This window comes from Sceloporus occidentalis, unplaced genomic scaffold (genome assembly GCF_023333645.1).
Source record: "Sceloporus occidentalis isolate IW3139 unplaced genomic scaffold, rSceOcc1.0.p SCAF_2, whole genome shotgun sequence".
Classification (NCBI taxonomy): domain Eukaryota; kingdom Metazoa; phylum Chordata; class Lepidosauria; order Squamata; family Phrynosomatidae; genus Sceloporus; species Sceloporus occidentalis.
The window spans coordinates 106692689-106720407 of NW_028316982.1; the positions used below are offsets into that span (position 1 = coordinate 106692689).

The following is a 27719-nucleotide window of genomic DNA, read 5'->3' on the forward strand; positions in this document are numbered from 1 at the left end:
CAGAGATAAATGGCATGAAAATATTCTGACAGCAACCCAGTCTTTATGAAAGGATGGCTCAAGGGCCAGTGGAGGTTGGTGGACCTTCTCTCGGGATGATGCCCTCCCAAGAATGAACCCCAAATGGAGAAGAAGGGTCCAGTGCGGCTGCATGGCAGAACCAGCGAATGGAGAAGGGTCTTGGCTGGACAGGACTGGTTTTCTCCTGCCAGCCAGACCTCCCTTCCTCCTTTGTAACCACTCTCCATTCCCACATCTGCCCTGTGGTCCACTGGCCATTTCTGCATTGGTTGATGATTCTATCATTCCATGATTCTATTATCGCTGCCATAGGCGACATGAGTCAACATTCTACAAAGGGTAACTGCCATTTATCTCACCACATCCGTGAGAGAAGATGGCTTTCTTTTGTGGATGGTAATTTGTGGGTCAATGTGGAGGACAGTTTTGGGGTGGAGAGCTCTGGGCATGTTCCAACGTCATGTGCAGGTGCTCAACAAGGGTTTGCAAGGGACGTGAGACCACTCCATCCTGCTTTAGTCAGGCCTCACCTTGAATAATGCTGTCTCCAGTTCTGGGCACAACTGTTCAAAAAGGATGTTGAGAAGATGGAGCGTGTCCAGAGGAGGCAGACCAAAATGGTGGAGTTTGGAAACCACCAAGCTGGGCTGAAGGAGCTGAATGTGTTAGAAGAGAAGGTTACATGGGTGACACGAGAGTCCGGTTTGAAAAGGCCCATTTTGTATTTTACTTTTGTTACAGGAATGGTTCCATCTTCAAGAGAACAACCCATGATAAGAGGAATAGAAGGCGAAAGAAGAAAGCAGGGCTGGAAAAAGATCTGAATACAGCTGGTGAGGAAAAGGAGGAGGAGGAGGAGGAGGAGGACTGAGGTCTAGGGCAGAGGAGGGAAGGGGAAAGGATCCAGCTTTGGAAGTAAATGGTTGGGATGGATTCATGGATTTGATTTATATGTTCTCTCTCCTCCAGTGCAATTCTATGGTCAACTTTAACCAAAAATCACACTAGATGATGATGATGATGATGATGATGATGATGATGATGATGATGGGGATAGAATTACAGTTAGGGTTAGGGTTATTGTTAGGGTTAGGGTAAGGGTTAGGGTTAGGATCCAAGATTGGGCCCCTATGTGGGTTCAAGGGCATCACTCAAGTGTCCACAAGCTTGCAGTTGCTTCCTGGACCTGTTGTCTGCCTCCCCATGTGCTGCTGAAGTTGGGCACAGTTGGAGTAATGGAGAAGGAAGCAGCCAGACTACCTCCCCCATCCTCAAAGTCTTTTCTGGGGAAGCAAGAGGCTCTGGTGGTGGAGGCAGCAATGTTTTATGAGGATTGCTGTCATCTCATCCCTCTCAGACCTCTTTTCTCAGAACCAAACATCCACAACTGCCTATAAGGCTTGGTAGTTTCTGAAAATTTGATCTCTTTGGTCACCCATCTTTAGACAAGTTCCAGCTTGTCAATATCTTTCTTGAATTGTTCAGAATTGGGCACAGGGCCAGGTGAGGTCTGCCCCAGACAGAGTAGAGTGGCACCACTTCAACCCAGACACTGCGGTCCTGTTGATGCAGCCCAGAATTGTTCTGGCAGCTGGGCTTTTTGGCCACTGAGGTGCCTGGTAGCATGCGCAGGGCCTCTGAGTGGCTACTGAGTATTTGCCTTGACCTCCTCTCATCCGCAGCCTTTTCTGAGAATGATGCAGTAAAGAGTGGCACCTGGGAGCGAAAACAGGTGAAGGTAAGGAGAGGACTACTCCACATCCAGCTCAGAATGTGGTTCCAGAAAATGTCTTCCTGCTCTTTCACCCACATGCTTCTTGTGTTGTCCTGCTGCCAGGAGAGAGATGCTCCAGGGGAGATGTGGAGGTCTAGTTCACCCCATGCTATCCCCAAAGATTGCTGGGGGTGGGTTGGGGGGTGTCTCTGATTCCTGGCCAAGGTGTGAGAAAAGGATCAGATCTCTGCCTCTGGCACCCTGGCCTTGGTCCTGCCAGCAGAGTGTGTCTGGTGGGTGGGAGGGCTTGGTCTGGATGCCCCACCAAAGCCTGACCCCACCATGAAAGAAAGGGAGTGGGGTCCAGTCAGGTAATCTGCACACATGTGGTTCTGCTCCAGGAGTCCCTCTTCCCAATTCAGCCTGGCTGCCTTTCCTTGTGCTGAGCCACCCTCTGAGGGCCATGTGTCCCCTTGGTGCTCTGGGCTTCATTTACTTCCGCTGGGTGGCCCACCAGTATCCTCTTGCCTTTCCTTGCAGGCTGTGAAGAGACGACTCATGGGCATCATTGAGGAGACCCAGAGGAGAGGAGGCCAAGAGGAACTGGCAGAGGAGAACAACAGCCGGGACCTGGAAAAGGTGATCAGTGGAAGCGGCTGGATGCTCATTGGGGAGGGCAAGCACAGCTTTCCTCTGAGGCTGAGAGAGGGCAACATGCCTGGGGTCTGCTAGGGAGTTCCATGGCTGAGTGGGGAGTGCCAGTCCAGCATCTGGACCACTCCATCATGCTGCTTCTAATATAGTGACCCTATTCTAGCCCAATTTATTTCAAAGAGATTTTCCTTTGCCTTCCCCTGAGACTGAGAGAGTGCAACTTACCCAAAGTCAGCCAATTTCCATGGCCGAGCGGAGATTCAGACCCTGGTCTGCAGAGTCCTAGTCCCACACTCTCCCCATAGTGGCACTCTGGCTCTTCCAGCCAGGGTAGTCTCATTGTATGGATGGTGTTGATCACTGCATTGAGTCTCCATTGTTAGGCCAATGTCCACTGAAACTGACCAATGGGATGAAGGCCAGCCTGTCAGGATCCTGGGAGGGACTGCTCTTCCCTCAGCTTCCTCCATCTAGGAAATCCTTCCCCATAGATAATGATGATGATGATGATGATGATGATGATGATGATGATGATGATAATAATAATAATATTTATTTATTTATGTGTCCCCGCCTCTCCTGATGGATCGAAGTGGGGTTACAGACTGTTAAAAGCAAATACATATAACATTCTTATAAAAACATAAAAATAGTTACATCAATAATAGAACAAACATATCAAACATCAATATCCAGGGGCAAGGCAGAATATCGTTGTTAACAAGCATGTCTATCTTCACTCTTCATGGGGAAAGCATAGCAAAAGAGAACAGTTTTGAGTCTCTTTAAATGTATCCAAGTGAGTTGTGAGACGGAGCTCCTCAGGAAGACAATTCCAGATCCGCGGGGCCACTATCAAAAAGGCCTTCTGTGATGAGGAAACTTATTTGGAAGATGGTATTTCCAATAAGTTCTTACCAGATGCTCTGAGTGTGCGGGGCAGCTCATATGGGGAGATGCGGTCCCTCAAGTAACTCGGACCCAAGCCATGTAGGGCTTTATAGGTAATAACCAACACCTTGTATTGTGCCCGGAAACAAATAGGCAGCCAGTGAAGGGCTTTCAGCATAGGTGTTATATGGTCAAATCTAGATACACCGGTGACCAGTCTGGCTGCCATATTTTGTACTAACTGAAGTTTCCAGACTTGATACTAGGGTAGCCCTATATAGAGGCATTACAGAAATCTAAACGAGAGGTTACCAGAGCATGTACCACTGTTTCAAGCTCCCTTTGGCCCAGGTAGGGTCACAGCTGGCGTATCAACCGAAGTTGATAGCAAGCACTTCTGACCGTCGCATCTACCTGAGATGTCAACTGCAGGGACAAGTCCAGAAGTACTCCTAAACTGCAAACTTCGTCCTTTAGGGGAAGTGTGACCCCGTTCAAGATAGGTGCATAAATTTCCTTCCCCGGGCCTGGGGAACCTATCACAAGTACTTCCGTTTTCTCTGGATTCAGACTGAGTTTGTTTCCCCTCATCCAGCCCATTACCGACTCCAGACAGGCATTCAGAGGAGAGACGCCATCCTTAGTCACTGCATCAATCAGAGACATAGAGAAACATATTTGGGTGTCATCAGCGTACTGATAATACCACGCCCCTTGTCTCCGGATGATCTCTCCCAGCGGTTTGATGTAAATGTTAAACAAAGTGGGGGATAAAATAGCTCACTGAGGGACACCAGATGTCAGTTCCCTCTTAGAGGAGGAAATGTCCCCCAACTGCACCATCTGGAATCTGCCCGAGAGGTAGGAACGGAGCCACTGGAGCGCAGTGCCCCCGATACCCAACTCCCTCAGGCGTTCCAGAAGGATACCGTGGTCAATGGTATCGAAAGCCGCTGAGATGTCCAAAAGCACCAAGAAGGTCACACTTCCCCTGTCAATGCCCAGACAGAGATCATTGACTAAGGCGACCATGGCTGTCTCCACTCCATACCCCACTCTGAAGCCGGTTTGAAATGGGTCCAGATAATCGGTTTCATCCAAAACTGCTTGGAGTTGGAAGGCGACCGCTCTCTCGATCACCTTACCTAAGAATGGCAACAAGGAGACCAGTCTATAGTTATTTCTCACCAGGGGTTCCAGGGAGGGTTTCTTGAGTAAAGGTTTAACTATTGCTAGTTTCAAGTTCGATGGAAATTTACCCTCCCTGAAGGATGCATTAATTATGAGTTGTAATAATGATGTTACTGCATCACCACCCTGGGCTGTCAACCAAGAAGGACAGGGATCGAGAGAGCACGTCGTCTTCTTAACACTTCCAAGAAGCTTGTCCGCTTCATCGGTATGAACAAACTCAAAGTGATCCAGTTTAATAGATTCCACGGAAGCTCTGGACACCTCTTCTATTGTATCTGTTATAATGCCGGTATCAAGATCAGCCCTTATCCGAGAGATTTTGTCTGCGAAAAAGTTGTTAAAATCATCACAGCAGGCCTTGGTTGCTTCTAAAATAGGGTTCAGAGTGGAAGGAAGCTGAGTCAGCTCCCTCACCACCCTGAACAGCTCTGTTGGACGTGACTCTGCAGATGCAATACGTGCAGTATAGAAAGAATTCTTTGTTGCACTTATTGCCACTCCATAAGATTTCAAAAGAGCCTGATGGAGTGTCTTGTCGGATAAGTGCTGGTGTCTCCACCAGCTGCGCTCTAGTCGTTGCGCGGCTTGCTTCATTTCCCGAAGATCTTCAATGTACCAGGCTTTCTTATTGGAAGCGGGACAGAAAGGATGCTTAGAGCGATACTGTGTATAGCCCTGGAAAGATCAGCATTCTATCTCTGTATTTCTGCCCCAGAGCTATCTTACCTTGCCTGTCACGTCACAGTATGGCACAGTGGGGCATGGGAGATGGAGGGATAGCCAGTGGCGAACCTCTGCCTGGCTTTGGAAATGTGGAGGGTGTCTCTCCACCCATTGGCTTGCCTGCCATGTTGGAGCAGCACCTTTTGGATGGAAACCAACCGCAGGCATCCAGTCAAACCTTTGGGTCCACATCACCACTGTCTCTTTGCCTCAGGCAGTCCTTCCTCTCATTCTCCCCAGGTCTCCCTCTACGAATACTATGGGTCTATCCTCCGTGCTTCAAATGACTCTCAGCTGGTCCAGGAGCATCTCCATACCATCCTGTCCTTGGCTTACAAGGGGCCTTTGGAAGTAAAGGTGCGTCAACACTGCCATGTTTCTCTAGGATGAGGAGGTGTGGCTGTTCCTCTTTACTGCCAAGCCACCCCTTCCCTATCTGAGAAAGGGGGCTCTCGGGGATAATGGGGCCTGGAATCATGAGCTGGGAGGGGGTCTGTGGGAAAGGAGCAAGTGGAAAGATCCAGAGCAGAGGAGCTGGACATCTTCCAGGGACTCTCAGGTTCTAGGAGGGGTACATGGTAAGGGGGGGATAGGGATGTCTTTCTGTCTGTCTGTCTGTGCCTCTCTCTCTCTCTCGCTCTGTACTTTGCGGTACTATGTCCAAACCACCTTTCAAGAAATGGAGGAGGCTTGAACGAGAGAGTGGTTGTGTTTTTCCCCTTCGCCAGACCCAGCAGGGAGTCACGTGGTATCAAAATGACCAACAACTCCACCTTTCGGTGGTATCTTCATGGGCCAGAGTCCCTTTGCCAGGCACATGGTGCGAAAGGAGACATCTTCAAGGAGACACGGAGACCCCACATTCTCCTGCTTGCCTTTGCTTCAGCGAAGAAGTCATGATGCCTTTGGCAGAGAATGACAGATCATAAAATCCATGGCGGGTTACAGACCGCCCGTTTGGGGCGGCCTGCACCTGCCCCTTTCCCCGGTGTATCGGGGCCTCAGCTGCCAGACCAGCAGCCTCCGAGGCCCCGATCCGCCGCTTTGCAGGCTGTGGGGAAGCAGCAAAAGGCCGCTTCCCCGCAGCCTGGAAAGGGGTGTCCTTGGGGCTTCAAGCCCCAAGGACACCCTGCGGCGGCGGGGAGGAGGAGAAAGGGGCCGCTTGGCCCCTTTCTCCCTTGCGTCGCTGGGTGCAGCCGTCTGAAGGCTGCACCCAGCAACGCAAAGCAGGGAGGAGCTCCAAAACGGAGCTCCTTTCGGGGTCGCGAAAGGGCGCCATAGGCGCCCTGGCATGGCCCCAATACGTCACAACCGCGCCGCCTCATTTGGAGGCGGCGCGGTCGTGACGTAGTGATGGCGGCGGCTGTGTGGAACAGCCGCCGCCATTTTCTACGCGCAGAGCGCGTACTAGGGTTAGGGGCGTGCGGAAGCAAATTTGATAATCATGCCCTCTATTCCTTCAACCAAGTCATTGAGAAAGATGTTAATAGCACTGGGCCCAGAACACAACCCTCTCCCAGATGAAGAAGAGCCATTGCTGAGCAACCTTTGGATTCGGCCAGTCAGCCAATGATAAATCCATCTAGCTAGCATTGTACTGCCTAGCCCACATCTTACTAGCTTGTTTGCAAGAATATCATAATAGACCTTGCCACAAGTCATATGGAAATCAAGACATCCGCAGCGTTTCCTTCATCTACCATGCTGGCAATTTTATTTTTTAAAGTATCAGATCACTCTGGGATGACTTGTTTTTTGAGAAACCAATGTTGACTTTTTGCATTTATGGCATTCCTTTCCAAATGCTCACAGATTCTCTTTTTAATGATCAGCTCTTGAATCTTTCCTGGTATTGATGTAATTCCTCAATATAGCAGTAATTGTTTGGGTCCTTTTGATCCCCTTTTTTGAAAACATTTGTCTTCCTCCAGTTCACTGCAACTTCTCTTGTTCTCCTGGAATTCTCAAAGAGTATTTCCAGTGGCTCTGAGATTACTTCTGCCAGTTCTTATAATTCATATGATTCTATGATTTTTTGATACCCTTGGAGGTAGTTCAGATGGAGGTAGTTCACCTGGCCCTGGAGGCTTGAATTCCTTTAGATTAATCAGCTATTGTTGTACTACCTCTTTACTTATTTTGTGCTGTATTCCCCCTATTGTGTACTCTTCTCCATTTTCCTCAGGTGGAGCCCACTTTTCCTTTTGTGAGGAGACCGAAGCAAAGTAGGTGTTGAGTAGTTTTGTCTTTTGTTTTCTGTGGGTTTACTAGGCTCTGTGGCCACATTCTGGAGTTTATTACTGACGTTTCGCCTGTATCTGTGGCTGGCACCTTTAGAGGAGGGTGGCATGGAAGTGCCTGGGGTATACAGTATATACTTGTGTGACCCCCCTGTTTGGGAGGCAGTGATTTCCATGTTAATCTGTATGTTCGTTTGTTACGACTGGCCAAGCCTCACGGTGGGAGGATATGCATGATGGATGTGCGTCTCTTTAAGGAGCAATCCACTGTCTGCAAGGAGACCCTCTTGGCCCTGGATGGTGTTCATTTGCCTAGGCTGAGTCTTGATTTTGGTGTTCTTCAGGACTGGTAGCCAGACTTTGCTTACTTTCAGTCTATCTTCTCTCCTGTTGAAGTTGTCCAGGTGTTTGTGGTTTTCACAAACATGCATTCTGACCATGGTCCAGAATTTCAGTGTTTCCAAATAGCATTCTGGTTTAGGATGTGTTCTGCTACTGCTGATGGCTCAGTATGCAGTGTCTCTCATATTCTTTGATTTGTGTTTGGATGCTGCGTTTAGTAGTCCCTATATAGACCTGCCCACAGCTGGCTCTGAAGATGCCAGCCACAGATGCAGGTGAAATATCAGGAATACATTCTTCCAAAACACAGCCACACAGCCCAGAAAACCCACTGAAAACTACAGACACCGGCCATGAAAGCCTTCGGTTTAACAGTTCTGCTTTTCCTCTGTCCAAAGGAGTTCCTTCAATTATTTTCTTTTCAAGGATGAGATGATCCTGGAGGGAGAGGCTGTCCCATCCCTAGGTGAAAGATGTGGGTCCCTTTCTCCAAATGGGTATCATGCCCTTAACCTTTAACCAGAGGGAAACAGAGTTGAGCCTCACGTCTTTCATTTTCCTGGTTCTTCCTAGGGGATAGCGTCTGCTCTTGGACTTGCAGCCACTCGGCACCTTCAAGATGTTCTCAAAGCATTGGAGAACTTCAATGAGAAAGCACTGGAAAACAATGAGGATGACAACCAGGTATGATTTTGGAAATGCATCCTTCCCTCCCTCTGAAGCAATCACTTTGCTGGATTTGCTTCTCAGACCCTCCTCTTTTCACCTCCATCACCTTAACTCCTAGCCATTGCCCTTCTCCTTTGATTAAAATTGTAGATTTAATTTGCACAACTTTGTATTAGTGAAAAAGATCTATAGAATCATTGAGTTGGAAGCGCTAAAAACCTAATTCTGTATAATTGCTGGCAGAGGTGCGCACTGATTATTTTTTAAACTTTTTAATTTTTATAGTCAAGGAGGTTTTGGAGTGCAGAGGAGAAGGTGACCTGAGAACAGTGTTGGAGGGGCTCTCCTTTAATTTTTCACTTTTTCTTTTCACTTTTTTCCTTAAGGGGCTTGTGGGGACTTTTGCTCCGAGGAAGTGAGTCAGAGACTTGCCTCCGGAAGGAGCTAGTAGCCAGGAGCTCTCTAGATAACTATAGACCCAGTTAAGCTGAATTAAAGGGGATAGAAACAACAGGGATGTTGTTGTGGGAGTCTACTACAGACCTCCAAGTCAGAAGGAGGAGTTGGATGATGCCTTTCTAAAACACATGACCACACACTCAGAAAGGAGAGATGTAGTAGTGATGGGCAACTTCAACTATCCTGATATTTGCTGGAAGTCAAACTGTCCTGGACTACGGCCAGCACACACAAACAGTGCCAATAAGGATGGCTCAGCAAGGCAATTAGCAAAGCAACTGGAAACAGTCCACAAACCTTGCAAGGAGTGAGAGTTAGAGAGCAAGCCGAAAGCCAAAGCCGAAGTCAGGAAAACAGAGGTCAGAGTAGTCAGTCCAGTCCAAGGTCAGGGCAGCCAGAAGGTAGCAAGAGTCCAGTTCATTCTAAGGTCAAGAATCAAGGCAACAAGGAGTCAGGATACATGGAGCAAATGTCGGCAGCAATCACACCAAAGGATCATGGAATAAACTTTGGCACCGAGTTAGCATCTCACAGGTGGTTAAGTAGGAGATTCTCTCCTCGGTGCCAGCTGAGGCTTATTTGCCAATTGTCTCTCAGCAATCCTCCTGGACCTGCATCTGCCAGCACTCTCAGCCCTGCGTTGCCTAAAGGAGGGAACCTCCAGGCCTGGTTCCTCCCCAGAGGAGCAAAAGGAAGAAGAATGAAATGGCAAGGCCACTGTGCAGAGAAGATGGTAAAATGCTAATAATAGTGGACAGAGAAAAGGCAGAACTACTCAACACCTTCTTTGCCTCAGTCTTCTCAGAAAAGGCAAAGGGTGCTCAACCTTAAGATAATGGAGCAGAGGTCATAATAGGGGAAATGCAGCACAGAATAAGTAAAGAGATAGTACAGGAATGAGTAGGCAGCATCAAGCAACAAACAGAGGAATAGGCCTCAATGCCTTGTTGGCTCCTGCAGGCTCTCAGTTACATGGTCTGTCTTTTCCCACAGGGCCTACTATTGGGCACGCTACTCTTTTGTTATGGGCATCTGGCCATGAGTATCGGAGAACAGGTGCTGCCAGTAACAGATGCAATCGCATCCAAAATGATTACAATCCTCGGGACCAGTCCACTGGTATGTTCAGCCTTTGGGCCTTTGCCCTGAGGGACCCCTGTAGTTGACCCCCAGACCTTCCTTGCTCCCAAAGAGGACCCATACCCTAAAGCTGCCAGAGTTTATTTCTTTCTCAGAGGGAACAAGAGGGGTGTATATGGGTAGACTTTGGAAAGACAAAAGACTTGGCTGGAATCCTTTTGTCTCCTGGTGTGAACCTTGAGCATGAGTGGCTCCCTCCCCACTGCCCCTCCATCCCCAGTCCCACTGGGATTTACTCTGGCCAGTATTTTTTAAGCTATCCTTGGCTACTGTTAATGAGAGACAGCTGACCCAAGGCAGGTCCACGGAAATAGGCGGTTGAGGAAGAGCTGGGTCTGGAGCATGGGGGTTGTTCTCATGACTCCTCCTCTCCTCTGGGTTGGGTTTAGGACAAGAACCTGAAGCAGACCTTCCTCGTGGTTGTCCTGATGCTTCTGGAGGCTATTGTTGTCACAGGCAAAGCGCAAAGCCTTGAGCTGCTCATGAAAGGGGCGCTGGTGGAGTGCCTGATTGTAAGTTGTCTCTGCTTGTGCTGGGCATACAGGGGGGGACTGGAGAGGAGAGGTTCAAGTGGCAGGCTGTCCAGCTGGGATTGGGTGACCAAGGGTTGGCATCAAGGAGGTGGGGAGAGCTGGCCATTCCCACCGCTTGGCCCAACAAGCTCAGCCACAGCTCTTCCAGAGTATCTTGGATGGTCTCTGAGCCACCTCACAGGGCAGACGGGTAGACAGCTGGGTGAGTTTATGGAAGGAAAGGCTTCCAAGGCTGCCCCTGTGAGGCTGACTCCCCCTTAGGCTGCCTTCCAGGGTAAAGCACCTCTTAGGCCAAGAGAGAACTAGAAAGCCCTCCTTGGGAGCCATCAGAGTAGGGCAATGGAACACCTTCCAGCACAAACGTGCCTATGGGAGAAGGGACTTTGCCTTTCCAACCACCTCCAGCATTCCTCTGTCTGTGGCCCAGGTGGGCTCTGTCTTTTCTCTGAGAAAATTCCTGACCAACCTGAGGCAGTGGCAGGCAGGAAGGAAGGAAAGACGGACAGACAGACAGATGGACCTTGGGGGGTGAAGGGGGCAACTATGATGCCCCCCACTTGGCCTCCAAACATTCCTTTTGGCACATCTTTCACAAGCTCAGCTCTGCTGCTAATACTAAACTACAGATCCCTTGCCCACGTTTGGGTCTGAGGACGTGAAGGAAGAGCATGTCCTCAGAAGCAGAAGCTCCTTAAGATACAGGAAGGAAGGAGCAGTGCCTATCTTGGAGGCCATGTAGTCTGCCAGTGAGGTGCATACAGATGGACATTGAGGGGGTTGGGGGAGCCCATTCCTCCTTTGGAGGGAACCTTCCAGCACCTTCCAGCACCAGCCCCTTAGAGACTGGTGGGAGCACCTGCCCAGGCTCACTTGGCACCTGGGTGCTCATGGCAGGCACAAGATGATGCCCCATGGGCCCTGCTCACGTCTCCTCTGTTTCTGTGTTGCCTGACAGTTTGTGCTAGAAGAAGAGCCCAGCTGCACACTGGATAACAGGATGTGCCAGGACTCAATGTTCATCATGGCAGAGCTCAGGTACTGCGCATGATGGTGGTCGCTGGGAGGGAGGCAAAAAGGCCTGCTCCGGATGGGTGGGATCCTCTTGGGGAGAGATCAGTTGGAGCTGCTTCCTGGAGTCCTGCATGCGTGCTCCGCACAACAGGCAGCCGGAGCCAAGGGCTACAAGCATCCCAAAGCGGGGAGCACAGCCATCTTTCCCCAACTCCCCTGAGAGGAGCTGAGGGGACAAAAATGGCCAAAGGCATAGGAGGGCAAGATGAACAGGTGACCAGGAGAACAAGAACAGTTTATTCTGAAGGGACACTGGAGAAGTCCTAAAGCAGAACCAGAATGGATTTGCCTGTGTCACATGTAAGGAGAGGCAAGAGAAGGAAAGGTCTCTTCTGGCCCGGGTGGGAGGCTGGTGACATAGGGGTCTCGCTGCTGCTGCCATGGCTGACTTCTCCCAGTCACCCCTTCCCCACCCCGGTGGGCTTCTCCTCTTTTGGCAGCAAACTGAAGCCTCCTTTGGAGCCAGGGAGAAAGTCCCGCTTCCTCCATGCCGCCGTCCGCAGCATCTTTAATCTGGACCTGCTTGACAGCTTGAACGAGGACAGCGCCAAAGTGAGCCCTTTGCCTCAGGCGTCCCTACCAAGGCCAGAGTTGTCTTTCACAACATAGTTTTATAAAATGCACGTTCGTAGTTCATAGAATTATAGAATCGCAGAGTTGGAAGCAGCCACAAGGGTCATCCAGTCCAACCCCGTTCTGCCATGCAGGAACTCTCAATCAAAGCATACCCTACAATGGCCATCCAGCCTCTGTTTAAAGACCTCCAAGGAAAGAGACCCCACAACACTCCGAGGAAGGAGTATGTTTCACTGTCGAACAGCCCTTACTGTCAGGAAGTTCTTCCTAATGTTGAGGTGGAATCTCTTTTCCTGGAGCTTGCATCCATTGCTCCATGTCCTGTTCTCTGGAGCAGCAGAAAACAAGCTTGCTCCATCCTCAATATGACATCCCTTCAAATATTTAAACAGGGCTATCATATCACCTCTTAACCATCTCTTCTCCAAGCTAAACATCCCCAGCTCCCCAAGTCTCTGTCTTTGGAGTCTCTGTCTTTGGAGGTCTTTAAGCAGAGGCTGGATGGCCATCTGTTGGGGATGCTTTGACTGGGATTTCCTGCATGACAGGGAGTTGGACTGGATGGCCCTCGTGGTCTCTTCCAACTCTACGATTCTATGATTCTATGAATACAGGATCATTATGAGATGGTAGTATGTGACCTGTTTAGCATGCATGCTCCACAAATGTGACCTGCTAGTTAGTAAAACTGTGGCTGTGTAGAGACAGAATGATCCATGATTATCATAGGGAAAATAAGATATGCATGAATATCTGCTTCTATCCTTGGTCTCAAGTCTTTTGGATCATGGAACCATTGATACCTATTTGTGGCCATGGATTCCACCACCCCCACCCCCCCCTGTGTGGGCATTGCCTTGATCACATTGGGCTATGTTTATGGATATAAAGGTGTTGGGTTTGTGGGCCAGTTATGGGACAGAGATGTATTTGGCCCCCTTGGCACATGGTCTGTACCAGGAAGCGGAGAGAGGGAGGGTGTCAGTGGCTTTTGGTGCCATCAGCTACAGCGTCCTTTGTTGAGACAGGATGCAAACAACCATTCGACTTCACAACCATTCCACACTCCATAAGGACAATTTGTAGCCAGAAGTGGAGAGAGGGAGAGATGCCTCGGCAGCATCTGGCTCCAATTTCACAGCCAGGAGAATGGGAGGCATCATCCCTCAGATCTCCAGCGATGATGTACCCTCCTCCTCCTCCTCCTCCTCCTCCTCCTCCTCCTGGACACTCACTCAGCCATATGTCGGCTATGGGGCTGTTCGCTGTGCGCTAGCAGAAGGGCTGGGGATTGGGCAGGTGAATGGGACCTGGCCGAGCCTTGGCTGCTACCTTCCTCTTGACCTCCTCACCTGGCCCAGACTCTCCAGCCCCTCTTCTGGCTGAAGGATGCTGAGCCTGGCTGCCTCTCTCTGCTTCAGGCCCTATACTGCCAGACTATGGACACATTTAAATGGATGCTTCAAAGATTGTTGTTAGAAGATCTCAACAAGTCTGACCTGGTGCTCATGTTGGAGGTATGCATGAAGAAGGGGTGGGAGGTGTTCCTTTCTGGAAACTGCAAAAGGAAAAGGGCAGTTGAAGGGATTTGGGGGCAGAAAGAGGTCCCATGCATGCCGGCCCCGATCCTGTTTATCCAGGGTGCTTCATCAGCCACTTCCATGACTTGCAGAGGAACATCTCAGCTGCTCTTTCATTTGGATATAAGCCACATCCATGTGGAGACATGTGAGCTTGGCAGGAGTTCAGCTGAGGAGGGTCATGGTCTGCTTGGGGCCTCTAAGGGCAACTAGTTTCCGACTGTCCAGACAGATTTGCTCTTTGTTTTATAGCTGATGGAACCATGGATAGAATCAGAGGTAAATCACGTGCGGGAGAATGCAGTTGAGTCAGCCACAACACTGCTTAAATTTCTGGTCAGGAACTTCAACTTGGAGGTGAGTAGCCCCTGGGGCCCCCATGGGCCTTCTCTTCCCTTGAGCAGCCCTGGCTCACTGAACCCAATCCAACAGAGCAGCACTATCAGAGCATCCAGCCAAGCCTTAAAACTATTTTTATTTTATATTTTTACAATGCTGACTTATGTGTTGTCCCAATAATACAACTATAATAAACTCACCATTAATTCATTTTATGATAGCCCCTGAAGAAGTGACAGTGTCAATGACAAGGCTGGAACATGTTGGGCTTTTAAAGAAACGTTGTCTCCTTTTATTCTTCTCCCATTACGTAGGGAGCCAGGCCCCTGCGTGTGCTTTTTCTGACCCAAGGGGAGGCAGGAGGAGCAGAGCTGGAGCATTAGGGGCTGCCTCACCTTTTGAGACTCAGGCGTTTCTGCTGTGAAGGAGGCCTGGGCTGCAGGGCCATGTGGGGATCTCCCTGGGAGCCATTCCTCCCTGGATCTGGCCCCTTGGAGACCTTTGGCACGTCCTGGCCCTGCCCACCCTCACAGCCTCACCTGGGCTTCTCCAGGCTTTCCTGTGGAAGAAACAAGGACTCACTTGTGCTGGATGGGGTCACATTCCCACTGAAATCTCAGGCTTGCAGCTTGGGTGTTTTCCTCCTGGACTCAACTCTGAGCCTGGATGCCCAGGTTTCAGCAGAGCCCTAAGTTCTTCACAGGAAGACTACCTCTAAGTCCCACCGCTATTGCAGTCTCACTTGGTGAGGACAGGGGAGATGGGGCTTTCTCGGTGACTGCTCCCACCCCTGAGAACACTCTTCCGTGGGAAGCCAGGCTGGTTCCTTCTTTGCTTTTCCTTCCACTAGCAAGCAAAAATGGTTTTATTCAGACAGTAATTTTTATACAGTGAGCCCTGGGTTATCTGTTGGCATTTGGTTCCAGAATCTCCTGTGAATACCATAATCTGTGGATGCTGAAATCCCCTTACACAGAATGACATAGGACATTAACAGACATGGGGGGGAAAGCCGGGAGTAAAAGGCATACTCCTGGCATAATTGTGCGATTGTGTTGAAGCTTTTCAGACATAGCGCACTCATCCAGGACTTATCCCGTGAAGATCTAGGAATGCTCGACCAAGAAATCATTCACGGGGAAGTCCCGGGAGTGGTTTGTTGCTGCAGCACTCCTGGATATTCACGGTTATACTGGATAAGCACGACATCATCTGAAAATCTTCAGTGTAACCCCGCGATTATGCCAGGAATATGCCTTTTACTCCCATCTCGAGAGCAGATTATCTGCCTGATAATCTGCATATTCTTTATATAAAATGGAAAAATCAAGGTTTGATTTTTGGAATTCATATGTGTGTACGTGTGTTGTATTTAAATGTTTTCAAACTGAGGATGGTTGAATAAGCCACAAATAAGGATTCAACCACCCACAGTTTGAACACATTTAAAAATATCTGTACATTCTAAAAATCAAACCTTGACTTTGCTGTTTATATGCCTTGGATGTGGAGGGCTGAGTGTACTTCTTAATTGTTTTTAAAAAATTATTATATATATTTTTAAAGTTTTCATTTGTCAGCCACCTTGGCTCCCTTTTTGAGTGAAAAATGGCATTTAGAAAAGGGTATAAATAAATAACAAACAAGATCCATCTGTGCCGTTTGCTGGGTGTTCAAGGGCCATATGGGGGTCTGTGGGGGTGATGCGGGGCCGAGAGAAACGATCCCTCTCTTCCGTTTGGATTTCTTCAGTTCTCTCTGGAGTTTGGCCAGCTGGCCCACCTCATCGCCCTTCTGCTTGCTCGGGCCACGGAGCCAGAAGAGACCATTTGTACCTCAGCCGCCCAGGCAGTCAGCTGCCTCTACAAACTCATGTTCAGCCAGAAGGGTGAGCGCAAGGGAACTGGGGGACTCTCTTTTTGCGAGAGAAGCCAGAATAATGACTTTGGGCAGCCAAGCCTTGCCCTCCCACGAGTTGCCTTTTTCTGTGCCCTGGTGCCCATGGCATGATCCCCTCATCAGAGCATCTACTTCACGGCTCCTCTCACTAGCCCAGCCCAACCTCATCTGCCCCCCAAACACCTCTGACCCTGTCAAAGGCCCTTTGCACAGCATGCTGCCTTTCACGGCTGGGGTCCCTCTCCCCGATCCCCAAAAAATGGGCAGAAGCAACTAACCTGTAGAGCCCTGGTGGTGCAGTGGTTAAATACCTGTATTGCAACCACTCACTCACAAACCATAAGGTTGCATGTTCAGTACCAGCCCGGGACTCAGGATCGACTCAGGCTTGCATCCTTCCGAGGACAGCACTCAAATGAGGACCAGCTTGTTGGCGGCAATTAGCTTACAGTTACAAACTGCTTAGAGACTGCTTAGGCGATATGAAGTGGGATATAAATGAAACTGCTATTGCCATTGACCTCTGCTCCATTTCTCTCCTTGCAGCAGAGCTGCCAAAGAGGAAGAGGAAGCGCTTGAGGTGGACTGCCAAGAGGAGACCCCAGAAGGACGAGGAGGACAGCCACTGGTGCATCGTTGAGGTACTCAGGCTGGCCGGGATGGAGGGAGGGTAGCTGAGGCCTGCCAGGACCAGCCCTGGCAGGGTGTAGGGTGGGTTTGGGAGTGTTGGCAGGAGCAGGATGTTCCCGGGAGCAGGGAAGGTCCAGCCTCCCCCTGGCCATTGTGGGCTGGCCCTGTGGCCCTCGCTGGACCCTCAGACCTCCTCCTTCTCCAACAAGCCAGGGTCTCCTCTCTTGGTTCCCCAAAGGAGGGGGAAGGGGTCCTTCCTGGCATTGTGGGGGCCATGTGTCTCTGGTCTCCCCTTCTTCTACTGGCCTCCTGTCTCCAGGGGCTCCCGGACAACTCCTTCCTTCCCACTGGGACTGGGGGGCTTCTCCCTTTCAGGTGGGTGCCCAGAGGACCTGCCCTCTGGGCAGCAGAAACAGCCATCATGTCTAACCATTGCACCTGATCTTTGTTGCTGCAGGGCCCAGAGGATCCCCTATTCTCCATGCAGCTCACCAGCCTCTTGCTTGCTATTCTGAACGGCCTCCTAGACTCCAACGCAGGCATGCAGGGTGCCTTTGAGGAGGTCCTCCAGGCCATCCTCCAGAACCATGCCAGGAGGGTCGAACGGGTGAGAGCTTTTCAGCTGCTGCCTTCGGCCCCAAACTCTTGCCTGCCTTGGTGGGTTGAGCCCCCCCTGAGGAGGAACTAGATTTCCTTCTCAGCCTCCTGGGCCAGCCTCCATGGCCAAAGGCGCAAAGAAAGATCTTGGCTCTCTTAGCACAGGAGGAGACATTTATTTCCAACCACCCCACCCTACCCCATTCTACCCACCCAGCCACATTTCAAATGACAGGACCTCCACCAAGGAGGGAGTGCCAAAGGTACAGAGGGTCCTTATTCCCCCCTTGGCCTCCCCTGCCAAACTAAGCAAGTGCTGAGAGCCAAGGGGATCCCTGAGTCTCCACAGGAGAACCACCCATCTGGCCTGCCCTCCATGCTTTCTCTACATCTCACAGGGGCCAGTGCAGCCAGTCTGCTTCGCAAAGGTTTCCCTGAGGGCAGAGTGCCAGCCCACTCCAAATGGCAATACTGGGCAGACAAGGGGTTGAGGGGCAGAGAGAGTGGGAGTGGCTGGTCCAGAGGATGTCTATTGGAGCCAGCCTATGGAAGAAAGGGAAGAGATGATCCCAAAACTTGGTGTGCTTCGGATGGGTTGGCAGACTGGTGTGGAAAGGTCTGTTTGGGCTCCCAAAGTGTCTCTATGGCTGACAAGTGCCACTCGGTTAGCCAGCCCTCTACCAGCCCTCTACACAGCTGAGCTCCCGTTACCCAGAGAGGTTGTGGCCATTCGGCACAGGGGAATATCAGCAACTCTTGCCTGGCCTGAGATCATCCGGCAGCACTGGCCCGACTGGTTGATTTGGTGTGCTGTGTCCTATACTATTTATTTCCCACACACTGATTCTGTATTGCCTCTGGATTTGAAAACAGCCCTCAGGTGAGAGAAGACACCATGATCCTTCTGCCAAGGAGGTGCTGAACAACAGCCTGTCCCATGCCCACCTGCCCTTTGTTACGGTCTAGCAATGAAATAAACTAGCTTTTTATTGTAAAGCATTAGTGTAGCTTTACTTGCCATGAACTACACATGTTCAATACATGGTTTAATGGAAGAACGAGAGGGGACTAGTAAATGGCTGCAGGTTAGAGCAAGCCAGAAAGTGTGAGTGTTGTAAAGTCAGTCAGAGCCCGCCCCCCCAGGCCCCAGCATCCTCCCCTCTATCTCCAGGACCTTCACCGCTCCATTCCTTCTCTCCTGCCCAGATTAAGGAGGTGGTAGTCGCCATCTACACCTGCCTCCAGGTCCACCCAAACACCCACTGGGTCCGGAAGCTGGCGCTGAAGGCCTTGGGATACCTGCTGCCCCACCACTTGGAGAAAATTGTACACAGCAGCCTCTTCTTCTCCTTACCTGTGAACAGGTATGGGTGCCGCACTGTCCTCCTGAGGTCTTTAGGCCACTGTCAGGCAGTGGCTGGAGGTAAGACTCGCTACTGAACCCTGGCGACTTCTAGCTGCCTTTTTTTGACTTTGTAGGCAGGCCAGGGAGCTCTGGACAGCGATGGCTTCTGGTCCCCAGGTGGCCAAACAAGTTTTGCAGATCTTGTTGAAGAGTCTCCAGGTCAAGGACCCCTGCAAGAGCAACAAGGATGTCATCACCACATCCCTAGCAGTAAGTGGCCGGGCATCAGCCTGGTTCTGGCCGAGCCTGAGCGACTGCTTGCCGATTGCCCAGGCTCTGGTGTTTGGGGCTCACAACCTGCTTGGGGTGCTTCCTCACTGCCCAGAGACTTGGAAGGCATGTGTGAGGTTCCTTTTATATGGATAAAAGGAACCTCACACATACCTTCCATGTCTCTGGCCAGGAGGGGGCGACATTGGAGGCAGACAGTGGTGCATTCAAATTGAGGGGATGGTGGTTCCAAGGTACTACAAGCCCTATCAGATTGCTATCATGTGGGTGCCAGAGCTGTTGGGAGTGCCCTTTGGCCATTTTCCATTGTGGGGATTCACAACTTAAGTGTCCAACTGCCATCATTCCCCCCATCTGCCACCCTTCTAGAGCAAATCATTAAACAGGCCATCTGTGCGTGCAGAGAGAAAAAATAAATCCTGTTATTATTATTATTATTAATGATACAAATCAGCATAGGTTTCTCAAAAATAAGATGTGCCAATCTAATCCAAAATCCCATTTTGGTTAGAGTCACAAGCTTAGTTAATGAAGGGAATGTTGTGGATGTGGTGTATCTTGATCTCCATAAGGCCGACAACGAGGTTCCTCATTATATCCTTGCAAACAAACTTGTAAAACGTGGGCTAGACAATGCAACTGTTCAGGTGGATTTGTAGTTTGTTAACTGACCCAACTCAAAGGTTGCTCAGCAATGGCTCTTCTTCATCTGGGAAAGAAGTGACCAGTGGGGTAACACAAGGGTCTGTCCTGGGCACAGTTTGCTATTCAGCATCTGTATCAATGACTTGGGTGACAGAATAGAAGGCATGCTTAATCATATTTGCAGATGAGACCAAATTAGGAGGAATGATACCCCAGAGGAAAGGACCACAATTCAAAATGATGTGAACTAGAAAATGACTTCAACAGGGAGAAATGCAAAGTACATTTAGGCACTAAAAATGAAATGCACAGATACAGCAAGGGGACACCTTTCTTGACAACTGTACATGCGAAAGGGATCTAGGCGTCTCAGTAGATCACGTGTTGAAACTAAGTCAGCAGTGACTCAGTGGCACCTAAAAACAGCCAATGCCATTCTAGGTTGCATCAATAGAATGACAGTGTCTAGACCAGTGATTCCCAAGCTCTGGTGCTCTAGGTGTTTTTGGACTGCAGCTCCCAGAAGCCTCAGCCATCTTGGCCAATGGTCTGGGATTCTGGGAATGGCAGTCCAAAACATTTGGAAGGCCAGAGTTGGGAATCAAAGGAAGTAATAGTGCCATTCTATTCTATTTTAGTCAGGCCTCATCTGGAAAAATCCTGTGTCCAGTTCTAGGCATCACAATTCAAGAAGGATGTTGAGAAGCTGGATCTGTGTCCAGAGGGGGGCGGGGGGGGGGGGGCGACCAAAATGCTGAGAGGTCTGGAAACCACTAAGCCCTATGAGGGGAAATTTAGCGAGCTGGGATGTTTAGCCTGGGGAACAGAAGATTAAGAGGTGATATGAGAGCCCTGTTTAAATATTTGAAGGGATGTCATACTGAGGATGGAGTAAACTTATTTTCTGCAGCTCCAGAGACTCGATACAAACAAAAAAAGTGATTCTTCCTCAACATGAATTCCTGACAGTAAGAGCTGTTAGACAGTGGAAGATACTGCCTTGGAGTGTGGCAGAATCTCCTTCTTTGGAAGTCTTTAAACAGAGGCTAGATGGCCATCTGTTAGGGATGCTTTGATTGAGAGTTCCTGCATGGCAGAATGGGGTTGGACTGGATGACCCTTGCGGTCTTTTCCAACTCTATGATTTTATGATTCCATTAAATAAGGGGTTCAATACACTTAAGAAATATATGAGGATAAAGTAAAGGAAGAAAGGGGGAAATAAACATATTATTACAAAAAATTAAATAATAATATAATAAAATAAAATTAGAACAGCTCACATACACTCAGGTAATGCTCTTCAAATGGGCAGGTGACCCATAGGAAGCTAATTTGCCCAACAGCAAGCTGGGATTCAAAAGAAGAAGAAAAAGGTGAATGACACCTCCGCAAATAAGGCGAATGAAGTATTATTGAATAGTTATGGGATTCTACATCCTTTGCAATGGCGTTCCATTTGTGCTATTAGCAAGCTATTAACGGGAGTTTAGCATTAATAAGATAGTTCAGGAGCCTTCCGCTTTATTCACAGGAGAAGTACCAGATGAGTGTGGCATTATGTGAAAATCTTTGCATGATCAGGCAGTCATAACAGGAGCATTACAGAGGCTGGATGGATAACATACATCACAACACACAATGACATATATCTCATTCATTCTTCACATTTTCTAACACTTAACAAACATGTCTTCCTTCAATCAAACCTTTTCCTGTTTCATTTTCCAGTTCCTTCTGCTTATCTGATATAATATTTCTTTTGATTTTGATTTCTTCACTGTTTTCCATCTTCTTCAACCTCTTTTCAGTATTATTTACATACATTCTTAATTGCTCCAAATTCATTTATCCAATTATTACCTACTTTTACCCAATTATTATCTACTTTCTTAAGTATCTTTTAAATTTTGTTTTGTATGTTTGGCCATTTTTCTCTTATAAAATCATAAAGTTTCTCCCAGTTTTTTGTATCAAAATTTCCCTTTTCTTCTAATTTTGGACCTTCTTTTGTGTTTTCTGTCAATCTTTTTGAAAGGATGTCAGTTTCCATCATTTCTAATAATTTATTTATCCATTCATCAAATTTAATTTCTTTCTTTATTTTCCAGTATCTGGCATAAATCAATCTAGCTGCTGTCAACATGTAAAAGATCATTTTACCATATCATTTACCCTCTATCATATTCAATAACAATATTTCCAGTCTAAATTTTAATTCTACCTCTAATATTTCTTTGATTCCATAATTTATCATTTTCCAAAATTTCTTGGCTTCTGGGCAATCCCACCAAAGATGAAAAAAGGTGCCCTTTTCCTTTTCACACTTCCAACAGGTGTTTTGTCCCTTTCCATATATTTTACACAATTTATCAGGAGAAAGATGCCATCTATACATGATCTTATGAAAATTTTCTTTTGTGTCTTGACATACCGTATATTTTAATCTTTTTTTCCATGATGTTTTCCACTGTATTAATTCCAGTGGGTTTCTACAATCTTTCACCCACTTTATCATGTTATCTTTTATTATTTCTTCTTCAAACTGGTATTCCAATATATTTTTATATAATCTAGATAACATGGCAGGTTTCTCCTGTAACATAATTTCCTCCAGATTTGTCATTGTTTTGGCAATCCTCATTTTTTTTATCCATTCTGAATCTAGATTCCATTTGGTGATAAAGGAACCATTCACACTTATGCCCCTCAGCTCTGATCTGATCTATTGATTTCATTTTGTATTCTTTCTTATTTTTCTTTAATATTTCACCATATGTTAACCAATTCTCTTTCTTTTGTGGATCAGTATTAACAAACACTTCGTGGGAAGATAACCAAATCAGAATATAGGGACATATCCATCTTTTATATCTCTCCCAAATTCTATACAAAGACACTTTAACAAAATGGTTCTTAAAAGCTTGATTCACTTTAACTTTACCGTAAAACAAACGCATGAAAACCAAATCTAAGATAATGTTCTTCTAATTTCAATAATTTCTTTTCTTTCAATTTCATCCATGTACTCAACCATTCCAATGCACTTGCCTCATAATATATTCTTATGTTTGGTACAGCCAACCCTCCTCTTTCAACTACATCCTGCATATAATTTTGTTTTATTCTTGGCTTTTCCCCCTCCCATATATATTCAGAGATTTGTCTTTGCCATTCTGTGAAATATTTATCATTTTTAATTACAGGAATTGTTCGAAACAAAAATAATAATTTTGGAATTAAAGTCATTTTCACAACTGAGATCCTCCCCATTAGGGATAATCTTCCTCCATTCTTTCATATCTTTCTTTATCTCTTCCCATGTTTTTTCCTAATTGTTTTGAATTAAGTCAGAGTTTTTGTTCATTATTATTATACCTAAATATCTTGCTTTCTTTTGGTTACACTGAAACCCGTCATTTCTTTTATCTCGATTTCCTCCTTTCTTGTTGTATTTTCTGTAATTACATTTGTTTTTTCTATATTTATGGCAGAAGAGCTGACATCTTTTTCTGCTGTCAACAGAGATTGGCTGCACTCTTCTATTGGTGCTCTCCATTCATGGTTTCCTTTGGAAATCATGGCTGGCCATCCATGCAGTTGACTGTGTTCATTGGCAGACTGTTGTTGGTGGCTCAGTTGTGGAATGGCCTGAGAATGAGTGTGCAAGTGCTCCTTGCACAAGAGCCACATCTCTCCTTTCCTCCTCCTCAACTTCAGGCCATGAATGTCATCTATGAATCCTTTGCAATCGCTACCTACAATACAGCCATGATGGAGATGCACCATCAATTCTTCATCCCAGTGCTGAGGCAGGTGGAGTATGTGCAACAGCTGGCTTTGCCTAAAGCCTTACGAGCCAGGAGGAAAGAGTTTATGAGGTAGGATCCCAATGCTTTCACTTTCTGGAGGTGCCAACCAAGGGGTGGAAGGAAGGAAGGTTGAGGGACCCCTCTGGAAACCAGCCACGGCCACAGCCACAGTCCCCTAGGCATGAGCAGAGCCAGGGCAGCGGTTCAGCTGGAGGCCAGGCACCTGCTGTGCCTTTCACCTTCTTTTGTTGGGTTGATGGTGGTGGTGGGATCAGAAAAAGAGATGGGAGGAGCAGAGAGGGAAAGAGAGGATGACCCCAACAGACACTCATCCGGGAGGAGAGCCCATGCTCAGGAGCAGTGCCAGGCTGAAACGCTGGGCTGGGGCTCTGGGCCTCTGCCCCATCATGCGCCTTCACTTCCCCAGAGTGCACAGCTTCTTGTCCATGGTTCTGCCTCTGCTGACACACACAGACACACACAGAGAGACCCACACATCTCCCTGGGGATGCCTGGGTTGGAAGTGCCTTGAGGGTCAAGCAGGCTGGTGGGGCATCTGCTGGCCTGATGCAACCTTGATGTTCTCCTCCTTCTCTGTCTCCAGCAAATCGGTGGAGATTGTGAAGGGCCTCTTCTTGGTGGCCAAGGATTGGACCGTCTTCGCCCGTGTCCAGGCCCAGGAAGGCTGGATGATGCTGGGCACTCCGAGGAAATTCTTCCGGAGCACTCACCTGCTGGCCAGGTATGTATAGCCTCAACCTGGATCCTGCTCCCCAGGCATGGCATAAGCCCCCTTGTCCAGAAAGCTCTGCATGCTGCCAGCAAACAAGAGCACGGGAGAGAGAGATCTGTATTTTGGGTGTGTTTTCCCCCCATCCTCCATGACTGGACTGAGAGCAGCTGGTAGCCCCTTGTGCCTTCAAAGGAAAAGGAAAGGGGTACAGGAAAAGGAGGCTGGGAGTCTCTCCATCCCAGCTGCCCAGGGAGCTCTATGTGACCCCTCTTGTCATCCCCACTGTCCAATCTTTCTGCTGCCAAGGGTCAGCAGGATGACTAAGTGGGACCTCCTGTGATATTCTGCCACCTTCAGGGCTATGAAGGAGTGTGATAGTCCCCAGATACCGGGGGTCCGTTCCCAGGCTATGCTCATTCTCAACTGTGACAAAGATGAGAAGAAAGAGAGGATGGCCATGGCCCTCATGGCTGAGGTAAGACACCCTTCAGGGGGCTGAGGGAGCCATGGGAGCCAGAGACTGCCTCAGTGACCCCAGGTGGGCTTCTGCCATGCGCAGAAAGGAGCTGGCCCACATACAGACTCCCCATGGGTCTCCTTCAGCCAGGCTCCGGATGCAGTCAGCATGGCCTCCCTCTTGGGCAAAGGCTGGTACTCACAGAAGGCAGAGTCAGGAGAGGCTTTGGGGGACCTTCTCCCTCTGGGCCATCTCTGAAGTGAGAAGAGAGGCTAGGTGACCCTGGGTTGTTGCAAAGGGCGAAAACCCAAAAGGATTTCAAAGCAGGATGAAGAGAAGGCACCAAGCTTGGGGGTTGTTTCATAGAGAATGTGGGGATGGGCGTCATTCTCTCCCCGCTGCACAGTATTGTTCCAATTTTAGTATATGTGCTGCCGAAGTGAGCACGCTGCACAGTATCTAGCCATGTGGAGCACCAATGAGGCTGAGTGGTAGGACATCCAGCAGAGAGGGAAGGAAGGGATGTCCTCACAGAGTCCATGGTTGGGAACACTGCCGAAGGGACCCCCTGTAGGGCGGTCCTTTTGGCCTCTTACTGGAGAGCGGGCCCATCCCACATTGCCAGCCATTGGGGAAAATAATGATGGGCACTGAGATTACACCCACATCCCCAGAGGCGGTGTCCCTGCCCATTTGTCTGCTTCTGGGGGGCCTCATTCAGCTCCCTGCTGTGGGTTCTCAGGTTGGGGTCCTGTTGGGGGGTAGAGAGGCTGTGATGCTCCTGGCTTCCAGCTCAGCACCAAGGTATGCCCCTTTCATTTGCCTGGTGGTGGCCCTCCCAGGCAAGCCCCCTGCCCTTTTGATGCCCCCCCCCCCCCAGCTCACACACAGACACACATGCATGCACTCATACTTCTTCTTCCTTCCCTCCCTTGCCTCCCAGTTTCTTAAGAGCCCACCTGCTCTTCAGCCGATGGACCGTTCAACCATCAGGCATCAGCTGAAGGAAGCAGCTGCCTCTTCCAGCCTGGTCCTTAAAGACCTGTTTCTGGAGGCCCTGAAAAGCCTTGCTGAGCCACGGGAGGTAAGTAGTAGTAGTAGGAGGGTCTCAGGGGGTCCTAGAAAGGTGGGTCTCTGTGCGAGGAGGTGGGGCTGGTAGAACCCCCCACGTGCAGGGAGTTCCCCCAAAGCCTCCACTTCACCCCGGCCTCCTCTGGTCTTGCTTAGGTTGAGTGTTTGCGGGACCAGCTCCCGAAGATCATGGAGTCAGCATTCAGCGGACACGAAGGGGACGTTATAGAAGGCCTGAAGGAGATGATAGCCACTCTCCATGACCTGGATGACCAGGGTATTGGAGCCCTCATCTTGGAGGTGGCAATGAACATCCGCTCCTTCTTTGACGACGTAAGTACCAAACATGGACAAACCTACGATTGTCCCCTCCTAGGACCTCATTTCCCACTAAAGCACTATGGAGGGTGGACAGCCCCCCCTCTGTTCCCCAGATCCCTGACTGCCCTCTAATGATGGTCAGCGGCTGCAGGCCAGAGAAGGACAGAGTGTCCCTGGAGCAAGTAAAAGTCCTGGTGAAGGAGCAGAGGCATGCTTCATGTGGGGAAGGACTTTATCACACAGGAGGCAAGAATCATTCTCCTGTCATTAAATCACACTTACAGGTGGTTTTCACATGTTGCACTGCAACATTGCAATTAGCGGACCATTATACTGTGAATAAACAGCAAAATCTTTAAAAACTCAGTGGAAACCTTGAAGGAGCCTTGAAGTCATTCCACATCCTTGTGGGCCTCTCGCAATCCTTTGGCGGGCCGCATGCAGCCCCCGGGATCTAGTCCAGATCTGGTGCAGAGCTTTGAACAGAGTTTTTCATATACATTTAAAGGGTTAATGTTTTTCACTTTCTAATTTTTTTAAACTTTGTAATGCTTTCTACTGCTTTCAACTTGTGCAGTTTTAAATTTAGCCCCCTTGAATCCCTATACCCACTCTATCATTCTATGCGTCTATTGCCTTTCCAAGCATCCTTGAGACACACACACTAGCCAAGCCAGAGACTGCTGCCCCCCCCCCCCCCGAGGCCCTCAAGACAGACCCTCTAGTGTTCAAAAGTGGAGGCTCCTGATGGAGAGGATCTCCCCATGTGTCAGTGGACAGCGTGGCTCCCCCAGGCTTGACCCAACATACATTCCTGTGTGCTTCTTGCTTCTTCTCCTTTCTCCCCAGGAAAGAGCCATCGTCCGTTGCAGTGCCTTTACCTTACTGGGAGAACTAGTAAGGGGAGTTTCGGAGGCTGACAAGGTCCTTATGAAGAGGGAGGTGGTCTTCAGCCTCCTCCCGCTGCTCCTCCACCTGATGGACCAGGACTCCACCGTCAGCACGGCAAGTCCAGCCAGAACTAAGCCTCTTTTCTTCCCAGACCCAGGCCACCCCCAACCCTGAAATGCTTTCAGCACTTCAGCTTTTCTGGAACAGCTGAAGGTTGTTTTCTGGTTGAATGGCAGAAACTTTTGGGCCTTTGAGCATCGCTTTGTGATGGAGGCAGGCTACTCAGCTCAGGCAGCCAGGGGGACATGCGGACTGCGAGGGCTGTGGGACTACCCCATTATCCGTCAGCCTTGGATATTTTAGCAGGGAGCGAGGGGAGTTGCAATCTGTCAAGGCCTGAAGGCACACACTTCCTTTATCCTTCCTTTGAGCTTCCAAACAGGAACAGGAATCATCACTCCTTTCAGATGTGGCTAGCCTGAAACTCCCATCGTCCCCTTAAAGTGGAAAGGGGCCCAAGGGAAACAACAGTCAAGGATGGTGGTGCTCTCTGGGTCCCAAACTAGCAGACAAGAGGGGGCTTAGCATTTTTTAGGAGAGGTGTCTGCCACTCAGGCTGCGAAGAGACAGGGAGATTCTGGTTGTCAGGAGGAGGAGGTGGAGAGAGGGGCTAAGGTAATGCATCCCAGTAGGGCAACCCAGAGCAGGGCCTCAAGAGTTCCTCGTGGCAGCCTCTTGCCCCTTGGGAGACCAATCTCCGTCTCTCTTTGTGTTGCAGAGCTGCAGACTGACCCTGCTGGACTGTGGGCTCTTTTTTGGATGGACAGAGCTCCCCCTCATCTTCCGCAGCCTGGCCTGGGAAGATCTCCAGAGTTGCCTCT

The 27719-nt window shown here is 49.0% G+C and overlaps 1 protein-coding gene across 1 annotated transcript; it reads left to right on the plus strand.

Annotated features, from left to right (window-relative positions):
* The first annotated feature begins 638 nt into the window (after positions 1-638).
* Positions 639-25787, plus strand: LOC149318836 (maestro heat-like repeat family member 5). The gene is made up of 20 exons (XM_089508362.1): positions 639-723; positions 1704-1759; positions 2276-2374; positions 5438-5554; positions 8353-8463; positions 10437-10559; positions 11536-11615; positions 12092-12203; positions 13589-13744; positions 14060-14164; positions 15899-16034; positions 16592-16686; positions 17133-17282; positions 18479-18636; positions 18752-18983; positions 23274-23434; positions 23970-24107; positions 24456-24573; positions 25499-25639; positions 25731-25787. Exons 1-20 carry the CDS (start codon positions 639-641, stop codon positions 25785-25787), a joined length of 2430 nt encoding a protein of 809 aa, XP_089364488.1.
* The last annotated feature ends 1932 nt before the right edge of the window (positions 25788-27719 follow it).